We start from the raw sequence: 25131 nt of genomic DNA, 5'->3' as shown, positions 1-25131 counted from the left end.
TACTGAAAGTGTTTTATGGTGCTGGGTGCTTGTTACGTAATAATTGATGAATTCTCCCTTGTATGATAGCAATTCTCTCATTAATAACAGGTTTAGAACAGTTTTTTTTTCTAGTGGGCCTTTCTGCATCTCCCCGCCCCAATTTATTTATTTTTTGTGTGCTGAGAACACTTGCTGTGAAAGGGTATTCATAGTTGGCTTTGCATGAAACCTAGAAAGAAGCAAACTAGATGCCATCCATCCCCAAACCATTTAATCCATTAATATAGATCAGTGGTTCCCAACCTTTGGGCCTCCAGGTGTTTTGGACTTCAACTCCCAGAAGTGCCAGCCAGGTTACCAGTTGTTAGGAACAGTAGGAGTTGAAGTCCAAAACACCTGGAAGCCCAAAGATTGGAAACCACTGATATAGATGAATTCATTTTTAATATGTGTGTCTCATCCATCCATGCCTTCCTCCATAACCAAAATAGTCCTTTATTTAGAAGTATCTCCTTTCACCAAGTCCTTTCAATATCAATTAGAAATTTATTTTTTGAAAAACACTTGTGCCTTACCATTTCCCATTGAAATGAATAGATTAAACAAGAATAAATCAGCAGCAATAGTTATCTACTGTTCCATAGAAACAGAAACGGGCACAGAAGGAACAAAGATTTGTTCATCACTAATGCCATCTGTGATCAAATGGAAGCAGTAAAACAGACAGTACTAGAAAACAAGATGCTATTAGTGATGAGCACATGGCCCCCGAAAAACATCAATAGCCATTTGCTATGGAAGGCTCTATTGGACTGCCTAGTGATACAGGGTTTGTTTATTGTAAAAAAACAAAACTCCAAACAAACAGACCACAAATCAGGTTGGGGAATGCTATGTCAATGCAGAAAATAAAAACAGATTTCAGTGATTTAACAATTGTGCTATCTGGAGTTATAACAAATGAGTGCATTAAGGATGGCAATAGGAAATAGTATAGAAATTATTACCAAAGTACTGTGCAATAAAGTCACTGAATTGACCACAAGACAGGAATTTGCTTTGTGTGGAGATGACATGAGCAAGGGAACTATTATAAAGTCTGGTGGGTTCTCCTCTATGTGCTGATCTGCAGAAATGGAAGGAAGTGTAACTTGTGCATATATTAGCTGTTCTAAAAACAGATTTGCATAATAATGTCAATATTTGCATTGGTTTTTGGCAACTTTGTTTTGTGAGATTATTTTTCAAATGTGTGCTGTCTTCAAAGGAATGGTCACACTCTTTTTGGCGTTCTAAATTATACTAAAACACCAGGGGGAAGCAGAAGACTTAGGTCTAATATTCTAGAGCCTCTGGTTGATGCGGATACCATTAACACAAGATTGGATTCTGTTCAAGAACTTCTTCAGAACGAGGAATTCTTTTTTGGCCTTCAGTCAGGTAATCTGATATTGCTGTATAAAAGAGATGAAATATTACTTATATTAAGTAATATAATAATAGTAGTAGTAATTTTTAATTTATTACCTGCTTCTCTTTTCAGATTAAGGTAGGGCACAACAAAATCAAGCATATAGTTGCCATGCAATCATAAAAGCATATATTAAAATACATGAGACAAAAGAGATATGTCTTCAGTTGTGTTTTAAATTCCAACAGCTCATTTAGGAATTAGTTAAAGCAGGGGTTCTCAAACTTTTTCAGCTGCTGAGTCCTTTGTGAAGTTAGAGTTTCTCATGAAGAACCAAGAAATATTTATATGGAAAACCTTTGAAGAACAATTTTAGCCAACACAAACTTAACAGTATTTCAGTGGAAGACCCCAGGGTCCATCCAGTCAAACACCCTTCTGCCATGCAGGAAAAGCACAATCAAAGCACCTCAAACAATTTACACCCAGTGTTTGTAGTAGCAATAATAATAATAATAATAATAATAATAGGAGCAACCCCAGGGGCCATCTAGTTCAACTCCCTTCTGTCATGCAGGAAACGCAGAATCAAAGCACCCCCTGAGAGGTGGGAGTGAAATAGGGGTTTAGAAGCAACGTAGTCAGGGGGGCAGGTCTGGACATTGAGAAAAAGAGTCTGGGCAGCAAGAGTCACTGGAGAGAAAGAGTCTGTGTCATGGGAGGAGGAGGAGTATGTTGTTTTGGCAGCTCTAAATTTTTAATTTCTCTAAATTTCTCAGGAGGAGGAAAGAGGAGGAGTCGGAAAGCAGCTTGTTGCCGTGGAGCTCCTTACTATCACATACAGAGCTCCAAGGGCTCCATGAAGCACAATTTGAGAACCCCTGGGTTCTTCATTATTTCTGTGACTGAGACAAATGGGCTGCCTGCAAATGTGCAAAACCATCATCTGGAACCTTCTACAATTGAGTGACAGTTTTGGCAGTAGCCTGACCATCCTCAAAATGAACTTTTAGCGGCAGGATCTTTAGGTGGGAGAGGTCATGTTCAGATATATATTGTAGATTAAGAAAGCTGATTTCAGTAAACTTCAGGAAATATTGGATTTATCCCTGTGATCAAGAATGCTATAAAAGAAGGCATTTAATGAGGGATGATGGATGGGAATTTCTAAAAAGGGAGAGTGAACTAAAGAAACCAGGAGGGATGACTAAAGAATTTTCAACTGAGCTAATATTTAAAAGTGACATGCAAAAGAAATGGATAAAAGAGGATAATCACCAAAGAGGAATTAAAACAAATGGCTAGCCAGTGTAAGTAGAAAGTCAAAATGCCAAAGTGCAGAGTGAGCACAGGCTTGCTAGAGAAGTTGAAAACAATTAGAGGGCTTTTTGGTTCTATCTGTAGCAAAAGAAAGAACAAGGAAAAGGCAGGGGCACTGCATGAAGGGGATGGTGAAATGCTAACAGGATAGTGAAGATGCTGATCCACACAGCATCTTTTTTGCCTCAGTCTTCTCTCAAAAGGAAAATAGTGCTCAATTTAGGGAAATGGAACAGATGATGCAGTAAGAGAAATGCAACACAGAATATATGATAAAGTACAACAATACCTGGTTACACTGAATGAATCCAAATCCAAATCTCCAGGGCCAGATTAATTACATTCAAGAGTATTAAAAGAACCGGCAGAAGTAATTTCAGAACCACTAGCAATCATATTTGCTAATGTTTGGAGAACAAGAGAAGTTCCAGCGGACTGGAAAAGTACGAATGTAGTTCCCATTTTCAAAAAGGGAAAAAACAGTGAGTTTGGAAACACTTAGAAAGGAATGCCATGACCACTAATTCAATGCGTGTTTCTGAAAAACAGGTCATGCCAGACTAATCTCTCTCTCTTTTGTAGCATTACAAGCTTGGTTGATGAAGGGACTATTCTGAATGTAGCATAGCTCGATTTCAGAAAAGGTTTTGACAGAGTTCCCCATGTTGTTCTCACAAAGAGCCTAGTAAAATATGACTTAGTCCTAGACAATGCCTCTATTAGGCAAATTGGGAATTGTTTAACTGGCCAAAGGGTGCTTACCAGTGGCGAGACTATTGGGATACTATGGGATTCTGTCATAGGCCAGTGGTATTCAACATCATTATAAGTTCATGTGTATTGAATTTGGAGATGACACCAAATTAGGAGGATTAGCTCATACTTGAGAGGACAGGATTAGAATCAAATAACTTTAACAGATTGGAAGGCTGGGCCAAAACTAACACAATGAATTTCAACAGGGAGAAATATGACATAAAGAAAAATGAAATGCACCGATTTAGGATGGGTGACACCTGGATTAACAACAGTACACGCAAAAGGGAATTAGGAGTTTTACTGGACTACAAGATGAATATGAGTGTGGTAGAGGAACTAAAAATCCCAATGTGATTCAAAGTTGCATGAATGGGTATATAATGTCTAGATTGAAGGAAGCAATAGTACCACTCTATTCTGCTATAGTTATGTATTTCATGGAATACCGTGTCTCTTTCTGGGCACCACAATTCAAGAAAGATTCAAAAAAGGAAAATGGTAAAAGGTCTGGAAACTATGTCCTATGAGGAGTGGCTTAAGGAATTGGATCTGTTTAAACTGGAGCATATCTAATTGAAATTTTTTGAATTAAAAATAGGCCTAACTAAAAGTATACTATACTATAAACTCTGTATTGATTTGATATTAATATTAAATACAGTAAGTAAAAGCTAATAAGGCAAATAAAGGCAAACATAATGTAACACAGTTTTACTGTGTTAGAAAAACAGCCTTTTATTTAAAGTATTGCTTTTTGGGTTTTTTTTTTTTTGCCAGCTGTTTGAGTCCCAGTTAACTGAGAGTATGTTGTAGTTATGGTTGCCAATTTTACTGCTTCCAAAGTCTGAATATGTTCAGCTGAAAAGTCTAGGGAGATACTCACCACCTTCCCTGGACATCGCTAACCAGCTGAGCTGGGGATTAATTAGTTGATCTTCTTTGTAATGCCCTCCTAGTCCCACTTAGGTTTGCTCTATTTGTCCCAGGTATAACAGTGTGATTAAATTCAGTACATTGACTTTAATTTTTATTGATTGAGATTAATTAATGATTTGCTTGACTTATTTTTAGTTATTTCACGATTCCTGGACACTGAACAACTACTTTCAGTTTTAGTTCAAATTCCAAAACAGGATACGGTATGTATCTTTTACTTTATACTTAATGAATAGCTGGTTTCTGATTATTCACTTCTGTATTTATTGTGAGGAAATCTGAACCTTGAACGATATCTGTCTAATTTGCAATTGGTAGCGTATGTATTTTGCATGTTAAATTTGTGTATTTTTATTTCTTAAAGAGGAATCTTTAGAGTAATTCCACATGTTCACAGATTGCCAGACATCAACATTAAATTTATAGAATATTGGACTATAGTTTCATTCTTCATGAATGTACTACAGCCTTAGAGACTTTGCATTATTCTTTTTTCAAAGTATTTTTGGCATGTTATATTGGTTGTAATAACCTACACAATGTTCTTAACTTTAACTATTATAAACAGATATTTTATTCAGAGTAACCAAATCATTGTAATGTAATTTTATGTATTACAGTGTCTTATGAGCTGTTATAAATTGAAAGGTCGGGCTTACATTATGTATTTTCTGGGTAATATTAAATCTTAAGTTTTGTGAGCTGGCACAGATATGCTTTTACAAGTGGAAAGGTAGAATATAAATTATGTAGAAAAAGCAAATAATACATCCTGAGATATTTCTGAATTTTAACTAGAAACAAGCATATCCAGTGTTATGAACCCGAAGCATTACTGTTCCTTGAAAACATTTACTTAGCAATCATATGCTGATTCTCAATGAATGTGCTAGCAGTATATCTTAGTTTTCATGTCATTAAGCTAAACAATTTGTTAGAATAAACCATATTGAATATGTTAACAAAAATGATAAGACCCACAAGGAACTAACAATAAAATAGATAAGAAATTATTAACTTGCCCTCTGTAGCAGTATAGTTATATAGTAATCTGATTGCAGAGTGATTAGATTGTTGTTGATCTACATGGAACAATATGGTGGAAAGATTCTTATTTTGTCCTACCTCTAGTTTGTGAAAGAAGTTGGGGAGACTGTTGATTGCCAAGTGTTGTATATTTTACATTGTGTGATACTATTTACTGCCCCTGTGATAGCCATAGGACCATCTTCTGTAGCAGAAGTAAACAAGTGGAATCTTGCACTACAATACTGCAGTGGCTCTCCCTGCTCTAATAAAAATGTTTTCAGAGTTTCACCTACTGTGAAACTATAAGACCATTCATAGGTCATAGAGAATGGACGAATATTTGAGAGACAACTTCCTTTTGTTCCCGTTCCCTTAAAATAGCCCTTATCTATTTTATCCTCTTGAAAGTTTTTTTAATCTTGTGTATATGGTACTGGATACAATTTTTTAAAATTGCACTGGCGACACACTCCTTTTCAGTTAGCTCTTTCGGGATTCTAAACTGTTAGGAACTCAAGTCAATTATCCTGTCACCTACCATTGTTTAACATATCTGTTTCCCCTTAATTTTTTTTATTGATACCCTTGACATTCCAAAATGCTCACAAGTCCTTTTCAATCAATTTAAAAACAAATAAATGTTTTTCTTTATAATATACAAATGAATATACTTCTGTTTACTTGTATACTACCTCAAGTATGAAAAATACCTTATTTTTTGTGTGACTCTGTATTATTTTAAGTGGGAAAAGAAGAGAGAATCACACAGTGTGTAACAGTAAAGGTTTAATGGCCTAGTATTCCTATATGACACAGTGCTGTGCACATAAGTACCCCCAAGGAAAATCTTTTGAGCTGTGTTGGGTTATTAAACATCTAATGCTGTTGACCTTAGAGGCAGCAGCTCTTTCTCTCCCTGTTATTGACACATTCTACTTGGCTTTCTATTTTGCTTCAAAATTGACCTTTATAGAATCACCTCATATCAAGGTTAGAATCATTATGTTGCAATGGTGCCAATCCAGTAAAGGAAACAGTGAGTGGTTAGGTAAGGAAAAGAAGTAAGTTAACATTTTCCTACAAGGGAAATATGGGTTTCAGCTGAGACACCAACAATAATAGTAGTAAACCCGAGAGAATCTAGGCCATATTATATTAAAGGATGATAAATTATATACCTTCTCTGCTCTCTAACAGTTTAATGCATCTGAATCGAAGATAACAAATTTAATTTATCTGAAGCACACCCTGGAACTTGTGGAGCCTTTGAAGGTATCATATTCTTTTTTAAACACCAATTACTGTTATCATTAGAACCTAAGGATCTCAAACGTCAGATTTTTATAACCCTTAATACTCTGTATCACTGTTTTAATTTGCCCAAGGAGGAAATTGCTATCCTATCTACTGCATTTCAGTACCACCATCATAGAGGATCAGACCCAGGACACTATCATACTGTATAATTTTAGCACTGCATCCTGTGGGAATTGTAGTTGAAATGAAAATGAAGGTATTGACAGAGGGACAGCAAGAAAAGATTAACATTCTGGCAAAAATAGACCACAGTTTGAAAAGGGAAAGACTGCATAACGGATTGATTGATTCAATCAAGAAAGCTGTAGTTCTGCATTTATAAGATCTGAGCAGGGCTTTAGATGGCTGGGCTTGTTGGAGGTGTGTCTTTCACATATTCAGCATTGAAGCCAACTCAATGACAAATAACAAGTTTAAACATTTGTATTTTTCCCTAACGTTAAGTACATTGTACAATGGCAGTCCTGCTGTGACTTAATTATTGTATGTTGTTTTAGGATTTTTTTTTCATTATTCCCCAATGCCAGTGATCCAAAATTAATCAAGAGGTCATGTACTGGAGACAGAGCAGCTCATCAGCAAATGGGATGCATTTAGCACACAAACTAAAACTGGGCAAAGATACTCCTTGACATATGCCTCCCAACATGAAGTCTTCCAGAAAAAAATGCACTCACTAAGAATATTTTCAAATTGTGAACCTGGTCTTTCAATTGTAAACTCATTTAATTCAAGATGACTGTATAGCAATCCTGTTACTTTATCTGAGAGGAAGCATAACTGAAATGGAGAGAACCTACTTCTGAATAAATATGAATGCAACTGTGTTTTATGAGAACAATAGAGTTCATTAACATTTGTGTACATTTTACAATATAAAATTTTCATATTAATTTCAACAGGATGCTTTGACAGTCTATAAAACACCATTGTTAAAGGCTTATTATAGTTCCTTGGAAGATAAAAGGTACAGTATTATAAATATAATATTGTCTTGAGCACTATTGCTGGTATGTCTTCTATTCCATATTTTATTAAAAGTTTACTCAAATTTCATTGCATTAATTATTACTTTTATTTTACCATTAATATTATAAAACTATATAAATTTGATTAGTGGACAGTAATTATTAGTACTATTTTCAGAAGTCTTTCTATCCCTATTAATAAAAGAAAATTATATTAAATGCAATTCACAGTTGCTCAATTCTTGAATGCCAGAAGCGACTTGCAGTTTCTCAAGTCACTCCTGACAGGAAACTGTTGCTCATTTTAATTAAACCAGTTTATTGATATTCTAAACATAAGGAAGTACTATTAAATAAGCTGATTGATTTACATAGGAATTTGTTTAAACAATAAACTCTGATAAAATACTTCTCATTAGTTCTGAGGAGTCTTTTTAACTTAAAAATGTCACTAGCTTTGTAATGTTATCTAAAATAACTTTAGATATGATTGTGTGGCTATAGCAACAAGTTTATATTATTGCTATATAATATAGATATATATGACAGTTATTAACATACGTAAATATAGCATTTCTACCATCCTGTATAATTGTTTTAGATTTGGAATCATACTTGAAAAAATTAAAACTGTCATTAATGATGATACAAGATATACAAAAGGATGTTTGAACATGAGAACTCAGAAGTGCTATGCAGTAAAGCCTAATATCAATGAATTTCTTGACATAGCACGAAGAACATACACTGAAATTGTGGATGATATTGCAGGTACCTTATAACCTAAATGCTTGTTCTCAAATATGAAATAATGCATATAGTTTGCAAGAATAAATACATTTCAGATACAGAAATTAGGAATTCTCCTGAGAGTGAGCTGCTCATTATTTCACAGAAAGTATGTTCTTTACCAATATCTGAACAGCTTCATGCTTCTGTTCTGAACACTAGCTGGATCACAAGCTTCATTGGGGGCGTGTTCAGTTATGGATTCAGCCCTTTCTAATTGAGATACATTACCAGATGGTTCAACAGGATAAACTGAACTGATTCTTTTAAGGCAGGGGTGTCAAACTCATTTTCATCAAGGGCCACATCAACCTAATGGCTGGCTTCAAAGAGCCATTGGATCCATGGACAGAGAATCTGTGGATACAGAGGATCAAATATATATATATATATATTACATAGTGGTTAGTGCTCTTTAGTTTTAACCCAGTATAGGTACCCAGGTATTATTGAATGACAACTCTCATCACTTCTGATTATCTGCCATGAGAACGGCAGCAAAACAGCATTTTTATCTCTGAGGTTGGGTAACAGCTAAAATACATTTTAAGGTCATACATCATATCCACAAGCCTTGTATCTAAATTCAAATCCCACTATCCTGAAAAATGGCAGCCTTCCAGATGTTACTGTATCACAACTCCCATCTGCTGTAATCATGATGTCTAATGATGAGAAATACAGGAATGGTAGTCCGGCATCTGGAGGGCCATATAAAATGACATGGCAAGCTGGATTTGGCCCATAGGCCTTGAGTTTGACACCTGTGTTTTAAGGGATCCCGAACCTTTACTTAAAAGCGTGTTTTTCCATTTTTTTTATTTCTTGTTGATCACATTTATGAAAACACATACATATTCTTTTAATTTCCCCCTGAATAGTCTCTCTAAAAGACACTAAAATTGGGCCTAAACCACTTTTAGTGTCTTGTTTGAGCCCATTTGGCAGCCCAAAAGGAATGCCTTAGCAACTTTAATGGCAAGGAATCCCTCCTGCCATGCCAGACGCATTAGGCAGCTTCCCCCCCCCCCCCCGCACCTTTCTTATCTCGGGGGGGGGTGGGGTGGTGGCATTTTTCTACTGGTTCTCATGACTCACAAAAGGGGAAATTGCCTGTATCTAGCTTGGGGAGAGCCTGACTTATGTGTTAGGAGTTGGGTTTTTCCTAAATTAGTTTAACCCAATGTACAACTTCATTGAAATAGCCTTTCCCCGAGTTAAGCTGGGCCAGCCTTTAGTGGTCTTTAGGCACTGCAAGGCTGATCTGACTACACACTGGCCTAAGTGGTGTAGATGTGCTCTTTGTTGTCAAGCCATGTCAATTTCTTCAGGGTATTTTGTCTTATTTTTTTTCTATTCATTTTACCAACATTGAAACAAAAACAAGTTTTTAAAATATTAATGTTTTCCCTTTACTTGATACATCTTCTGCAAACAGATCCATTGTGCATAAGAAATGTCAAGATTTTCCCTGAAACAATTAGGAATTTTATTGTGCATATAATGTGGTTGATTTTATTATATAAAAATGTTTGTGTTTTACATCTTGCTATTAAGGAATGATAGCACAGCTTGCAGAAAAATATAGCCTTCCTTTGAAAACAAGTTTTAGTTCAGCTCGAGGATTTTTTATTCAGATGAGTGCTGACTGTGCAGCAATACACAATGGTCAGCTTCCTTCAGAATTTACCAAGGTACATATTTTGGAGATGTTGCTTCTGAAACCTGATATACTTAATTTTTTTACATTATTTTAATTTTTCCATCACAAGGAGTTGACATTATGTTTTACTGTTATGAGACTGGAAAAAAGTTTAAACATGGTTTTTAATACGTTGGGTTTCTTAAAATATTTCATACATATACTACAAGCATCTCTTGTAGTGATAGAGTGGCAATGTTATTCCTGTACAGTGCTACTGGGGAAGCTGGATGTTATGGGATGCCATGGATAATGCAGGTTAACCAAGAGAGTACATTACACTGGAATGAGGGCAAATTGTTTAAACATGGATAACTTGACGTGTTTAAGGTAGAAGAAAAGAATCGCAAATATCTCAATCTACATATGTATTAATTAATTAATTATTTACTATATTTCTATACCGCCCTTCTCAGCCCGAGGGCGACTCCGGGCGGTTTACAAAACCGGCACAATTCGATGTCACAATAATATAAACAGTTAAAAGCATATAAACATCCATAAAATTCCATAAACAATAAAATCAATCAAACATAAAAAGAGTACACAGTAAAAAAATTGTTTGAATTACAAAGACTATAGATACCAGAACAATGGCCACACAATGGCCCCTAATGTACTGTACTCAGATAGAAAATTAGAGGAAAAGAGCTGTTTTTAACTGTAAAGCTATACAACTCTAAAATGATAAAATAATCTCTTTAGAATATTTGTAAGAACAAAAAAAAGTTTTGTGAATATTTATGATTTATACATCGCTTTCCCCTGTTATTTGTAGTGGCTGTGTAGAGCTTGACCTTAAACATTTCGGGCAGCAGAATACATAACTTCAGAGGAGTGAAACCTTCCTTTCAATTCTCTGACACATCTGGGACATGAAAAATAATTATTTCTTGTTTTAGTGTGAAGCCTTGTTCAGCTAAGCCAGCCAGCCTCCCTCCCTTTTATGAGTTTTATTTTTCCTTGAATTTTGCATGTTATTTTCCTTTTTTGTCCCTCTAAGCTTGTCTGAACAAGCAATGTGATGGTCGTCTTTGAAAAAGTGTAAAGATTGTCATTCTTTTCCTATCTGTTTGTGGAGTACTGGAGATGTTAGGACTTGGCTGGATGGTCTTGTCCTTGTACAAGACCTGGATGAGAATGTTTTTCTTTATAAAACTCCAAATTTATATTTGGATATTATACAGTTACTATCACACACATATTTTAAATTTGTATTCATGCTTTCTTTATTATCCAGCTAGAATTATGAACGGTAATAAAAGCAATTCCTCTCATGCTTTTCAAATTATACTCACTTAGTTTTTAGAGGTTTTATTTGTGCTTATGTAGCATATTTTATTGTTTGGTTTGAATTTTCTCTACAGATAACTAAAATGAAAAATGTATATAACTTTACATCACCAGATTTAATGAAAATGAATGAAAGATGCCAAGAGTCTTTGAGAGAAATATATCACATGACCTACTTGTAAGAATACCTCCAACATTTTCATTTCCCCCCTAGGTAAATTTGTTGACATAAATCCAATTTCTGGTTCTAGCAAGAGTGGGCACATTGAATTAAGGGGCTCAGTAATGGATTCAGTGGGTCTTCTCTGGCATGAAGTTGTGATTGGATTTAGGCTATTGTGCCAAATATGCTAGGTTTTGACACCTTTGGGTCTATGTTCATGGGTTTTGTTTAAAGATTTTTGACCTTCTCAAAAAAGGTTTGGGATTTTTTCTTACCTTGTTTTATTATTTCTTCTGTTAGTCTCATTCTCACTAGTTTGTGTTTATATTTGGAGATAGCTAAACAGCAAAATGACTGCTGCACATAAACATTACAGCTTTTGATGTATGTGTTTAGTCTGGTATTCCCAGAAAATGGCTCTCAGTAGTACCATCTGCCAGCAAACTCAGCTATTCCTAGAGGCTCAAGACCTCCAACCCAAAAGACACCTTAGTATGATCCTGTGTAATCTATACCAGCTGTCCCTTTAATTTTTATTTTTTAGTATGGGGGACAAGGAAGAACAGCTTCTGATGTATGTGTTTAGGCAGAAGTTTGAATTCCACTTAATACTCACTTATATATATGAAAATGCCAGAAAAAGTTGAACATAGATTCACTGTCTTGATGATTTCAGGAAGGTCACAGGCAGGTGACATAGCAACAGGAGCTGTTCCCCCAAAGCCAGTGTGATTCTGTGGTATACTCCTTGATGTGGATATTATTCCAAAGGAAAAAAAGATGTTTATCTGCCAATGGAATTAAGGAAGGGAAGGGGCCAGCTTAGTTTCCTGTGGGAGAGAAATGGGAGCTGCTTCTTCCAACACATCTAAAGCATCTCACATCATAGATTAGATTCTACTGCTAGCTAATTTTGTCACTAAAAGGAAAAAAAAGGAAGTCTTTTCCTTCTTCGCCACACACTACATAGATTTATATCCACTTCACTGCATATTATTTCTAAACTAAAAAGCTCCAAACACTTTAGGCTGCCCTTTATCTTTTGGCTGCCCTTTTTCTAAACATTTTGTGGATTTACAAAAGCTATGCTGAAGTCCACATATCAGATGTCTACTCCTTCCTTATTCAGATGTCACTCAACCTTGCTCTAAATATAGTGGTGGTTTTATTTTCACCTTTCCTTTAATTCCAAATTTGCTTTTCTCCCCACCATAGCTGTACAATGGATTGCTGCTTTCACTGAGCTATATCTATCATTACTTCAAAAAGTCTTGTTAATGATCATGAGGAATTCTGGAGTCTTTGGGTCCATCTCTACATGTTACTTATGCCAAAGCTGATCCAGTCAGGATTTACAAATCAGCCCTGAGGGAGTCTGCACAGCCAGCCTCCAATTCAGCTTGGCACCTAGAGGGTACTCGCATAGCACAGCACCAAGCCATCCAGACAACGCGAAGTGGTCTTCTTGACCTTGTGGTCTGAACCCAGTTCAATGCCATTGGGCAGCTACCCATACCACCACCATCCTGTCCTTTAAACATGAGAGCCACTAGGGAGAGGAGAAATTGGAAAGGAGGGATTGCCCCCTCCTTTGCTCCTGTATTTCTGTGACTGGTCTGACATCAGTCTTTGTGACAAGTGATGACCAGCAATTTAGCGCCCTATGGTTACCACTACATTAAGGACAGGATGATTACGGTTAGTGCCCACCCCCTGTCCCGGGGCCACTAAGCAGGATGACTGGTTCTGGCCTGGAAATGGCCTAGCTACACATCCCCAAAGTGCAGGTAAGCTCCAGAGCTTTGTGGAAGCTTCAGAGCATCCCCCAGCGTTGAGGAACTCAGGGTAAGACTGCATTAAGGGCAGATCAGCCCTGTATGTTATATGTATGCTACAGATCAATTCACCTGTGCCATGCCTCATTTGGATTGTGTAAATAGGCCCTTGTCTTATAAATGGTATTACGTAAACCCAACAGAGAACACCTAAAAGGTGAATTGAATCTCCAAGACCCCAAATGTCTATTCCATCATTAAATAGCGTATGTCAGGTTACTTCCCCCAAATATTCCTTATAATGGCATTTAAGAAAAATTGGTTTTCTCCTTAATGTAGAATAATCACAAACAACATAAAACTAATGAAGTTGGCTAGATGAAAAAAGCTGCTATGAACATGGGGACTGTTTATTCATTTATTTTCACTATCTCTGTAGCACTTTCTTGAAGTGGATCTTGAACTGTTTTACAGAACAAACTTTAGTAACTAATTCATTTAAAATTAATCCAGTAATCACTTTCTGTCTTGTCATCATGAAATGTTTTCCAGTATTGATATAAATGAGTTATGTAAAATGAGTGATATTGCTATTATATGTTTATTAAAAGTAGTTTTGGAATATAGCTGATGTTTACAGGAGTTGTAATGAATTCACACTCTTGCTCAAATTGCTTTGAGCAGTAAAACATTGTGCTCTTATGTATTTGCAGGATAGTGTGTAAACTACTGAGTGAAATCTATGAACATATTCATTGCCTCTACAAACTCTCTGACACTGTGTCAATGCTAGATATGTTGCAGTCATTTGCCCATGCTTGCACACTTTCTGACTATGGTAAGTATTATTACATAGGGAAAAATACCATTTATTGCGATTTATTTCCTGAAATTACCAATTAATCCATTTAGAGCACCAAATGATGTTAACAATACAATTAAAGACTTCCTGCAGCAACATGTAAGTACTTGGGATGTTGTAGACCAGTGTTTCCTAACCCCTGGTTTTTCAGGTGTTTTTGGACTTCTTTTCTCTTCAGGTCTTTTTTCCCCTCCAAAAGCAATATTATTTTGATAACCACCAGGAATAATATCAATTTCCCCATTATTGGGAGTGTGATGACAGATTGTGAAAGCTGAAGATTTCACACATAAATTCTCAACTACTGGAGTTCTCAGAAACTAAATGATCCTACAAGCTCAGTCAAAGTGAAGTTACAATATTTTTGTTAATAGCAACATCAGTAAACATATTGTACTATTTTGCTGTCTTTATTTAGTACGTCCAGAGTTTACTGATACATTAGCAATAAAGCAAGGATGGCATCCAGTTCTTGAAAAAATATCTTTAGAGAAACCTGTTTGCAACAATACTTACATCACAGAAGGAAGCAATGTTGTCATAATTACAGGACCAAATATGAGTGGAAAGTCAACCTACTTAAAACAGATAGCTCTTTCTCAGATTATGGCACAAATTGGTATGTAATATTAAACTCTTGTTGATTTCTTTAGAAGCAATGATTCCATAGGAGAGGGAAAGTATGTTCTGAGTCCTCAAGTGCTTTCTGACTTGTAACCTCATAATGTGAATCTACCAAGGGTTTTTATTGAAAAGATTTGTTCAGATATGAGTCTCCAAGTCATAATTCAATACTCAAATCACTACACCATGACACTGGACATCGGAGTTTGCATCTCTGCATGGCCATAGAAATCTACTGGATGACCTTAGTCAACTCACACTCTCTCAGCCTCAGAGTTAGGCAAAGGAAATCCCCTCTGAACAAATTCTGTCAAGAAATCCCTGTGCTAGTGTTGCCTTCAGTCAGAATTAAGTTGAAGTCCCAAAACAACAATATAATATTAAATTGGATCTTTGCAATTAAACTTTCCATTCTTTTTTTTCTTTTTTCATCTGCAGGTTCTTTCGTCCCTGCAGAATATTCTTCTTTTAGGATTGCTGACCAAATATTTACAAGAATAGGTATGGATGATGATATAGAAACAAATTCATCAACATTCATGCAGGAGATGAAAGAGGTATTCAGCTGAGCTTTGTGATTCTATTTTGAAATCAATGGCCTTGATTAATATTTGATTTGTTCATGGACTTGTACATTTTTGCTTAGAAATAAATATTAAAGAGCCTTTGCTTCTGTTGCTCTTCCAAAATATCAAAGATTGTACTAACAGGCTGAAATTCAGTGACACTCTGCACCAACCCAAATGTTGAACTGTTTTTCTATATTCCAGTCTTGTTTCCCATTGTATCCATCCACATTCAACTTGCAAAACACTCTTTAATATTCCTCCAAGGACACCACTCTGGACCATGATTGGTGGTCTAACAAAGAGTACAAATCGGTAGAGATTTCTTTTGATAACCACATTAAGAGGTTCATGGTGACGTGCAGTGGTTGAGATCTTACAGATCTTTGAAAATTGTATAAATCACCTCAGTTCATGCAAGGAGAAATTCCCATTTCCTGCCAGTTTCTCACTCCAGTTTCCTGAGACACATCCCCTATCACTTCAGAAGGTATTGTAAACCCCAGGTGTTTTTTGGAGAATCAGTCAGACTGCAGGTTGGTTCCCCTGCTGTACAAGTGCAGCATGATGACAGTATGGTTTCAGCCACTGCGTTTGATATTTTTATTGATTTCTTTATATTCTAACTTTCTCCAAACAAATGATCCAATGTGGCATATAACATTTTAAAAGCACAGTACAATTAAAAAATCTACTAATACAGAAGTTAGAATACAATTAAGCTATATGCATTTAAAACCAGCATTAGAACAAGTTAAAATAATAATACAATGAAACGTCAAGTAAAATAGAATCACCCATCCTTGTCTATAGATTCTCTACAGATTCAACCATCTATGGGTTGAAAATATCCATACACACTCAAAAAATCTGCGGAGCAAATTTTGGCTTTGTCATGTTATATGAGGGGCACTATTTTACTATGCTATTGTATATAATGGCATTTGAACATTAATGACTTTTTGGTATCCATTAAGAGTCCGAAACCAAACCCTGGTGGATACCCCCTGTTAAAAGCTATATCTGCCACATACACTAAAATAATAATAATAATAATAATAATAATAAGGATCTGCACACATTATTCGCCAAAGTGCCTGATGTGTGATCCAATACAACAGCCAGCAGAGTGATCTTGTTTGCTGTGGGCTCATCCTGTTGCGTCTCAAAAAATAATTTTATTTTTATACCCTGCCTCCCTCTCCTCGAAGGGACTTTGGGCAGCTTACATGGAGCCAAGCCTAACAATGCAGTTAAAACATAACACATTAAAATGCATAACAACAAAGGAGTAACAAAATACAATATAAACAAGAAAGAAATAACAATATTAAGCAATATATAAAATGGACATCAGAGCCAACAACCAATAGCAAAATCCAATGTCTCGTTATGGGTGGGCAGACATACAATAACAATAGTGAGTAAAGTGCATATATCTTATAGTAACAATAAGGATAAGAACAATTAGTCATTAAAGGTTTGGAAAGTGTGAGGACAAGATTTTTAGGTACCAATTGGGACCAGCTATCCAGGGAATTGCCTAGTCAAAAGCACAGCGGAACATCCACGTCTTCTGCATAGTCCTTGCTGCATAGGAGTTTAAATTCTGCCTGGAAATGGAACAGCAGGCAGTTCAGTTGTTTTAGCAAGGATGTTATATGCGCCCAACAACCTGCCCCAGTAAGTAACCTGGCTGAGCATTTTGGACCAATTAAAAGAGTTTTTAAAAAGTGTCCAAAGGCAGCTATGTTTCAATAATTGAGACAGTTTTATATAGTGGATTTTAATGTCGAGATAAATGATTTTAATGCTTATGTATGTGTATAATTTATTTTTGTCCTGGCATTGAATGTTTGCCATTTGTATGTTGTGCTCTAGCCTGAGTCTCCTCTGGGGTGAAAATGATAGAACATAACTGTTTAAAATAAAATAAAATAAAATAAAATAATCCAAACAAGATGTAATAAAGGCACCTTCTTTCTCTCCCCCCCCCCCCCCCCACCAACAAATAAATAAGTTTATTGAAGCTGATAGAATCCAGAAGCTCCTACTGGAGGAATTGGTGGAAGGTGGATTATATCTATTTGTTTATTTAAATATTTCTCAACTGGCCTGTGGGGTAAAGGTCCCCTCTTATTGTCTTTAGAATTCCCTATCAAAACTATCCTACGTGTCATGTTAAGAAGGCTAAGGTGGCCTCCAAGAAGGTGCTACATAATGTTCCCCAACTTAGGAATTTGGTTATACACATATACTCTATCTTAGGCGATTGTTTACACAAATTGTATTTTCACATGTACTTGGGCAAGCAATGAGCCTACAAAATCTAAAATGCAGATTTTAAAAACAAATGCATTTCAAGAAGGAGCTAAACATACCTGTTGCCACTTTTCTCTTCTGGCTTAGAAGCAAACGTAGAGCTTCTAAACTGGTCTACTTGTGTTCATTCATGTTTTGCTTTTAAGTGGCAGCTGGTAAAATGCCACCAAAGTAAATTTCCTAGCTTGAGTTTTGGGCAGGAAATGAAAATCCCCATTAACAGATTTTATCCTCACATTTAGTGCTAGTAATGAAATCTGATGTCTTTTTCTCTAGATAACATATATCATACAAAATGCTAATGACAGATCACTTATCATAATTGATGAGCTTGGCAGAGGTACCAGTCCTGAAGAAGGCATTGGCATATGTTATGCAGTCTGTGAATATCTTCTGAATTTGAAGGTAATTTTAATATTTTAATCAATAGACACCCATTTCTTTTTTAAATGTTTTCTCTTTTTTCTTCTTTCCTATAATTTATATTTGATTTTTTCCCCCTATTCTTCAGGCATTTACACTCTTGGCTACCCATTTCTTGGAATTATGTCAAATTGATACCTTATATCCCAATGCAGAAAACAATTACTTCAAAGTACAGCATGTGAGAAGTAGTTCTGATATCAGGGAGAAAATTGCTTATACCTATATGCTTTCTAAGGGACATACAGAAGAAAAAAACTATGGTAATATACAATATTACTTATTAGCATTTTTCAAAATGAATATAGCATATCTGGTTAGAGGGATACCTCCCCTATCTGCTTTAGCCCCTGCTCCATGTCCTCTGGAATCTACTCTGGAGGATTGGGAAACCTTCTGAAGATGCTTGTTGGACATCTCCAAGGGCTATTATAGGTAAGAGGAGGAAGGAAGGAAATTCAATCACATTGGTGCTGCAGCACCAGTGTGACATTGTATTTAAGACATCTTGTTTATATGTGTATGTTTTTAAAGCAGTAGTACATTCAGATTTGTATTATCTTCTCAGCATTACTTATTATTATTGCTGTCATTAGTCTCTCCATTTTGCAAGATATTCTGCTTCTTCTCAGCTTCACTTCTCTTTTTGAGTGATATTTACAATATCATTGCAAAGAAAGAATGAAGGTTACAATAAAACAATGAATCTTCTGAGACTGATAAATTGTTTAACACATAAGCTTTCATGAACCAGGGTCCACTTCTTTAAACAAATAGAATGTTATTTTCAGTTGACAGGTATATCATACAGATAGATGTAGAGAGGAAAACGTTAGTAATGAGGTTGTTATGAATGAAATGTAGTAACAAACTGATAATAGCATCATAGTTATAGTGTCCATTTTCCCTTCCCTCTTTCCAAGTGAAAAATTCAGTTCTACAACCTATTAATGCAGAAATATAACCAAACTGGGAAAAGACTCTGTCATCGAACTCCCATGTGCTGATTGAACTAGGCATGTGCCACTTTGTTATTGCATTTAACTTGTTAAAACAGTTACACTGGCTACCAGTTTGCTTCTAAGCTCAATTAAAAGTGCTGGTCATGAACCATAAAGTTCTATAGAGCTTAAGTCCAGACTGTGTGTATCTCCCCCTACAAAACAAACATAACCCCAAGTTTTACAGGAGAAGGTTTCTCCTGGTTTCACAACCATCACAGGCTCGCTTGGTGAGGACATAAGATCCTCCTTAGTGACTGCTCCCACCTTCTGAATCTTCCTTCCATGGGAAGCTACTGTTTTATGTGGTTGTAATAATTTTTAGTGTTATTGTTAATATTTTTAATGTATTTGCAACATGAATTTTCGAATGTGTTTATGATTGTGTCAATAATGTCATAATAGCAACTATGGATGATATCACATTAGACTTCTAAATCACCGGTCCACATTTCCCTATTGCCCGGATTTCTCCTGCAGAATTCTGGAAAACGTAATTTAGGGAAGCCGAGGATTTCTCTGGCTGAGATTTCCACCCTAAACTATATTTCCCAGAATTCTGCAGGAGCAAACGAGGCAATAGGGAAACATGGACTTGCATGTTAGAGCTGTAGTGTGATATTGTACTATGTAGTGCTAATGAATATGGAGCATCTACAGATGCGTAACTCCAGGTTATGCATGTGTAGCTGCAGTATAGTTGCCTAGCTCTTATTTTTTACTATAGATAAGAGATCAAGATATTGCAGCAGTAACAGTGCTAAACAGACATTTTGATTATCTAATTTTAAGGGGTCAAAGTATATATCCAGCTGCTGTTAGCATTTGGGCAAAGGACAAAGTGTTTTTTGTTTTTTGGGGTTTTTTTTAACTTCTTTTAAATCATACATGCTTTGATTTCATGTTACCTTCAAGATTGTCTTCTCCTGTATAAACTACCCCATAATGTCAAGTCATATAGGGAACATTTACTTTGATCAACTAGAATCAACTTGGTAGCCATTAGGCAGAGGCCTTTTGTTTTAACTGCCCCCAAATTGTTGAATGACTTGCTGAAAGAGATTCAGCAAATAGATGTGCTGTGCATAAACAGTGTTAAAGTCCAGTTTTTTCCCCCAGCAGACCTATCCAGAAGGTTTTTAAATGATGAATTTTAAAATCATAAATTGATTGTTTTTAATATGCGTGATTTTAGACCAATGTTATGCTCTTTTAACTGAATATGTATTTTAATTGGTGTTTGTGTTTTTAAACGGTCTTGTGTGTCTGTTTTTGTTGTATTTTAATCTTCAATTCATAGGTAAAAAATTAAACAATGTTGTTAATATTGTTATTAGGATTAAAGGCTGCAGAGGTTTCATCTCTTCCTCCATCAATAATATGTGATGCTAAAGAGATCATAACTCTTATTTCTAGACAAATGATGGTATGTAGTAATGCAGAATATAACATGTAATTCCTAGAGTACAGTACATTTGTTAGTCTTACATATTTTCCTAACATATACTTGAAAATAGGTCCTGTTAGAATTTGTTTTGAAATACAGAATATGCCTTTTTTAATCCCAAATTTCAAACAAAAAATCCACTGAATTGTGAATAAAAGTTTGATAAGAAAAGGATACACACACACACACACATACATACTTTATCAGATGCTACATAATATATTCCTTAACATTTGGGTATTATTACTCTAAGTCTCAAAAATATGTTGTCATTTGTACATTTGCTGTCATGTTGTTTCTCAGGATCTAATTTTTAATCTGATCTCCAAGTTTTTAAGTCTTGGTTAAACATCTCACCTCTCGGGTGGGAGACAGACTATAATCCCTGAAGGGCAACAGTTTATTGTTTTTATATATCTGTGTAAAAGCCTGGGCAGTTCATTCGAGAATTGTAGGTCTTTTCCCCTTCATAGGAAGGCACACAAATCCTTGCATACATGTCCATTAGAAAACAGCCTCAGGAGATTTGCCCTTAAGTGGTGACACAGTATTGTCACACTATGGCACCATGGATAAATTGGCAGTATGAGGAGATGGAAGTTTGGGATGTGGTAAGATAGAACCATTCCAACTATTACTGTACAACTCTAGCCATTCCCTCATAGGGAAAAGGAGATAGCATGGAAATTCCTTTTGCAAGTCGCTGATGGAAGAAGGGCTACTTGTGAATAGCAATGGTGATTCACGATTAATTTTTACAGTACAAAGGAGGAATTGGTAATGGAAGCATTTGAGACTATATTACTCCAGAAAAGAAGTAATGTGGCTCCCAAAGCTTTATCCTGTAAGACACTAGAAACAACATGCTGTACTAGCTGCTTCTAAGCTGCCTTCAGAAAGACATCCCCACAGAGAGCACATTGCAATGATCTAAACATTATCGATATACTGATGACTGAAATACAATCCTAAATCAGTCACAGGCTCCATCTAGTACATCAGTTGACATGAGTTTTGTCATCAGGGAATTCAGTAGCAGTATGGGGACTAGAAGGACACGCAAGACGTGCAGTTTGTTATTTTGAGGGATAGTAACAGGAAAAATAAATTCGACATTGCCATCATTACCATTTTCTAGTTGGTGTTAAGTATCAAATTGTAAATCCTCATCCAGCCCAGGTATTAATTTAGGTTGTAATTGACTTCATCTAGATCTTAATACCGGATTCGTTATGGATGATCTGAGATGGTTTTAAGCAATTGATTTTAAAGTGGAGATAACTGATTTTGTGTTTATGTATACTTGTAGTTTATTTTATATTCCGGCATTAAAAGTTTGCCATATATATATTGTGCTCCGCCCTGAGTCCCCTTTGGGGTGAGAAGGGCAGAATATAAAGCTTTAAATTATTTTATTTATTTATTTACTTATATTTTTATATATTATTTATTTATATCATTTTTACCCCACCCATATCAGCCCAAAGGTGACTCAGAGCCAGGTCTCATCAGTATACTCATATAATAAGAGAGCCAGGTCTAATCAGTATACTGATGCACTACCAAATCCTAAGAACACAACTATCCATTCAGTCTTAGAAAAATATGTTTTGAAAAACATTTCTACTTTTGTTTTCTAGATTTCAAAATGTCTTTATCTCCAGAAGTGATTAATAAAATTCATAATTTTTAAGAATTTTGTATTCTAGATGCATGCTAGTGGACAATGCAGATTGTAAAGCAATATATTGTTCTATATAGCAATATTAAATAATGCCCCTTTGTTTTGAAGCTGTGTGTTTATGTGTGAATAAAGATAAATTCATGGTTGCTGGCATGCATTTCCCAAAAGCTTGTGTATAATCTACATTGGTTTACTCAATCAGTACAAGAGCATCATTGAAAAGATCACATCTGTTTAACTTGCACAGTGAATGTCAAACAATTTCAGATTTTAATATTTGTCCTTTTAAATAACAGCAACAACAAATAAATACTTCTGAAACATTAAAAGAGAGGGCTATATACCGTTTAGCAAATATGTTAGTTCAAACTGCTCGTAACTCTCAACTGGATCCAAACAGCTTGCAAATATACCTGAAGGGTCTAAAGAAGAAATATGAGACAGATTGCCTTGTTTCTGAACAAATCCCAATGGAAAACCAGCAGTAATGTATGCCTTGGTATGATGGACTTCCTTATATAAAGCTAGAGCCGAAAGGTATGTGCCCTGTCACACTCATTACAAGATTTTTTTAAAAAGTTCTTGTATTTGTTGAAGTTTATATTTTAATGTTTGCACACACTAATGCAAATGAGGTCTAATTTAAATGTTAAACATTAACAAGAATAGTATAATTCCAAGCCTCTGGAATTACATTTTTTTATTTTAAAAACATTTCTACAGCTGCACATTTAAGACCAATTCAGAGATTTTATTTACAGAAAGACAACATCTGATTATAAAATTATCTTTTGTGCCAAAAGGTTACATATGTCCAACCTATAAGGCTCTCTACCAGATTCAACTCTGAGGGAATAGCAAAAGGTAGAAATATTATAGAAACCAAAGGACTTTCTTTCTCTGCAAATATGCAGAGAAAAAGAAGGGACCCGGGGAGGGAGGCTGTCAATTTCCTACACAGTTCATTGTTTACTGATATTTTGTTTATTGTTTTCATATGTATTGTTTGAATATGTCAGTACATCACTTGTTTTTCTTTCCTGGTTTTTAAAAATATTTTCCTATGTACATGACTTTTTTTCCTTTTATTATTGATAACTGTTCTGACATTTTACATTATGTGGCTAGAAATAAAATTGAGAGTTTGTATAATATTTGCTTAATCATCTTAGATGTCATAATTCTGTGCAAAAACAGCTTTTATATTCCAGTTTCAGTAGAAAAGTGTGATTTGTTCAGTTTCTTACCTCTTCCACCAACACATTTTACATAACGATAGAAAATAGGTTTTGCCAATCATTTCCTTGTTGGGCATTATTGATAATATAAAATTCCAGTGACCATGCACATGCATATAGAGCCATGAAAAAGATAATCAGATTAATAGTATAAACTCTTTTTATGCCATTATTAGTCAACATGCATAATCTGTTGAATATATAAACGTATCTGGGGAATTTTTGCAACAATAGCCTAGTGAGAACTAGGCATCTTCAGTGAGGAAAAAAAAATTGCAAGGATCAGTAGGAGTTACTGAAACCATGAGTGAAAGTACTCTATACTGCAATGTTTTTTGTAACTTCTGTTCTTCTCGTTTTGTTCTTTGTTTTTCCTTACCTCGAAAGAAAATCCCTGTCCTATCAAACTCCCAGAGCCTTAACACCAGTCAGCACCATGGCATTTTCCCCAGCTACTTATTCTTCATACCATTTTTACAATGACATGTTTAGATTTGAAAAAGAAGCATGTTTAATAAAAGTTTCTCAGCCACATGATTTAGTCTAAAGAGGGCTCATAGGAGTACCTGAGTCATGAAGTGAACCTGGATTTTTACCCATATTGTATTATTAAAATGCTATACATTACAATGAATTGAAACAGAAGTTTATACCTTAGGCTTTTCTCAGTTATTCATGGCATCATCTGTTTGGAATAGAGAAAGTGCTCTCTAGACCATGGGAATTTACTTTTTAAAAATGCTTCAACATATCATGGTACTTTTCAATCAAGTAAAATGCCATTTTTGCAGTCAATAATATTTCTCACACAGAAACTCATTATTCTTTTTCTTTGCAGTGATACAGACAATGGATTATTTATCATAACTTCCAGCTGTATTGCATTTAACATTTCAGAGCCATAATTTAAAGCAGAAAAAGGATCAGGGACATATCTTCTTTCTGGGTTGCCACCATATAAATTTGCTGGCATTATTTAGTGACACTTCTACTTTAATTTCTAGGGATAATATCTTGCACAATGAAGAACGTAAAAGCAGGATGGTATGTAACAGGAATTATGTATCCTGTATTCGTACATATAGTTGTAATAGTATTTAGAAGCTAGTTTTGTAAATGTACTATTCTGACAAATTTCTACAGACTATGATTATGCATTTTCTGTTATATTCCAGTATGGTCCATTACTTTTCTTTTCAATAAATATGTATACTGTTGCCTCCTTGTGTTCTGTTCTAGCCTTTTAGAATGTGATAATGAAGTGCCTAAAGACTCTCATGCTGCAAACTTGTGTATGTTTACTTGGAATCAAATCCCATTGCATATTTTCAGACATTTTTAATGGTGTGTAGGTTTTAATCCTCTGCTTTCCATCAAGGTTTTTTGTCACGGGATAATGATTTACAATACCAACTGGACTTCTCTCCTTTTTTCTCCAATCATTATTCTCTTTATGATGATTACAGATACAGATATTAATTTAGATAAACATATAACAAGATAAAATGTTATAACTTTAA

At 35.3% G+C, this 25131-nt stretch overlaps 1 protein-coding gene across 1 annotated transcript in view; it reads left to right on the top strand.

The window, feature by feature from the left end:
- The window catches only part of MSH4 (mutS homolog 4), a 48508-nt gene extending 23706 nt beyond the window's left edge, over nucleotides 1-24802 (top strand). Inside the window, exons 7-20 of the mRNA XM_067467817.1 lie at nucleotides 1250-1422; nucleotides 4544-4611; nucleotides 6635-6709; nucleotides 7657-7721; nucleotides 8324-8493; nucleotides 10069-10205; nucleotides 11581-11684; nucleotides 14158-14282; nucleotides 14725-14925; nucleotides 15369-15487; nucleotides 18095-18223; nucleotides 18330-18504; nucleotides 20580-20668; nucleotides 22670-24802. Of these exons, the coding sequence (XP_067323918.1) occupies nucleotides 1250-1422; nucleotides 4544-4611; nucleotides 6635-6709; nucleotides 7657-7721; nucleotides 8324-8493; nucleotides 10069-10205; nucleotides 11581-11684; nucleotides 14158-14282; nucleotides 14725-14925; nucleotides 15369-15487; nucleotides 18095-18223; nucleotides 18330-18504; nucleotides 20580-20668; nucleotides 22670-22861 (1822 nt within the window). The 3' untranslated portion in view covers nucleotides 22862-24802. The remainder of the gene's footprint in view (nucleotides 1-1249; nucleotides 1423-4543; nucleotides 4612-6634; nucleotides 6710-7656; nucleotides 7722-8323; nucleotides 8494-10068; nucleotides 10206-11580; nucleotides 11685-14157; nucleotides 14283-14724; nucleotides 14926-15368; nucleotides 15488-18094; nucleotides 18224-18329; nucleotides 18505-20579; nucleotides 20669-22669) is intronic.
- Nucleotides 24803-25131: the final 329 nt, after the last annotated feature.

Source organism: Anolis sagrei, chromosome 4, assembly GCF_037176765.1.
Source record: "Anolis sagrei isolate rAnoSag1 chromosome 4, rAnoSag1.mat, whole genome shotgun sequence".
NCBI lineage: Eukaryota > Metazoa > Chordata > Lepidosauria > Squamata > Dactyloidae > Anolis > Anolis sagrei.
Note: the sequence above shows the minus strand (reverse complement) of the source record. Positions and strands in the feature narration are given on the sequence as shown.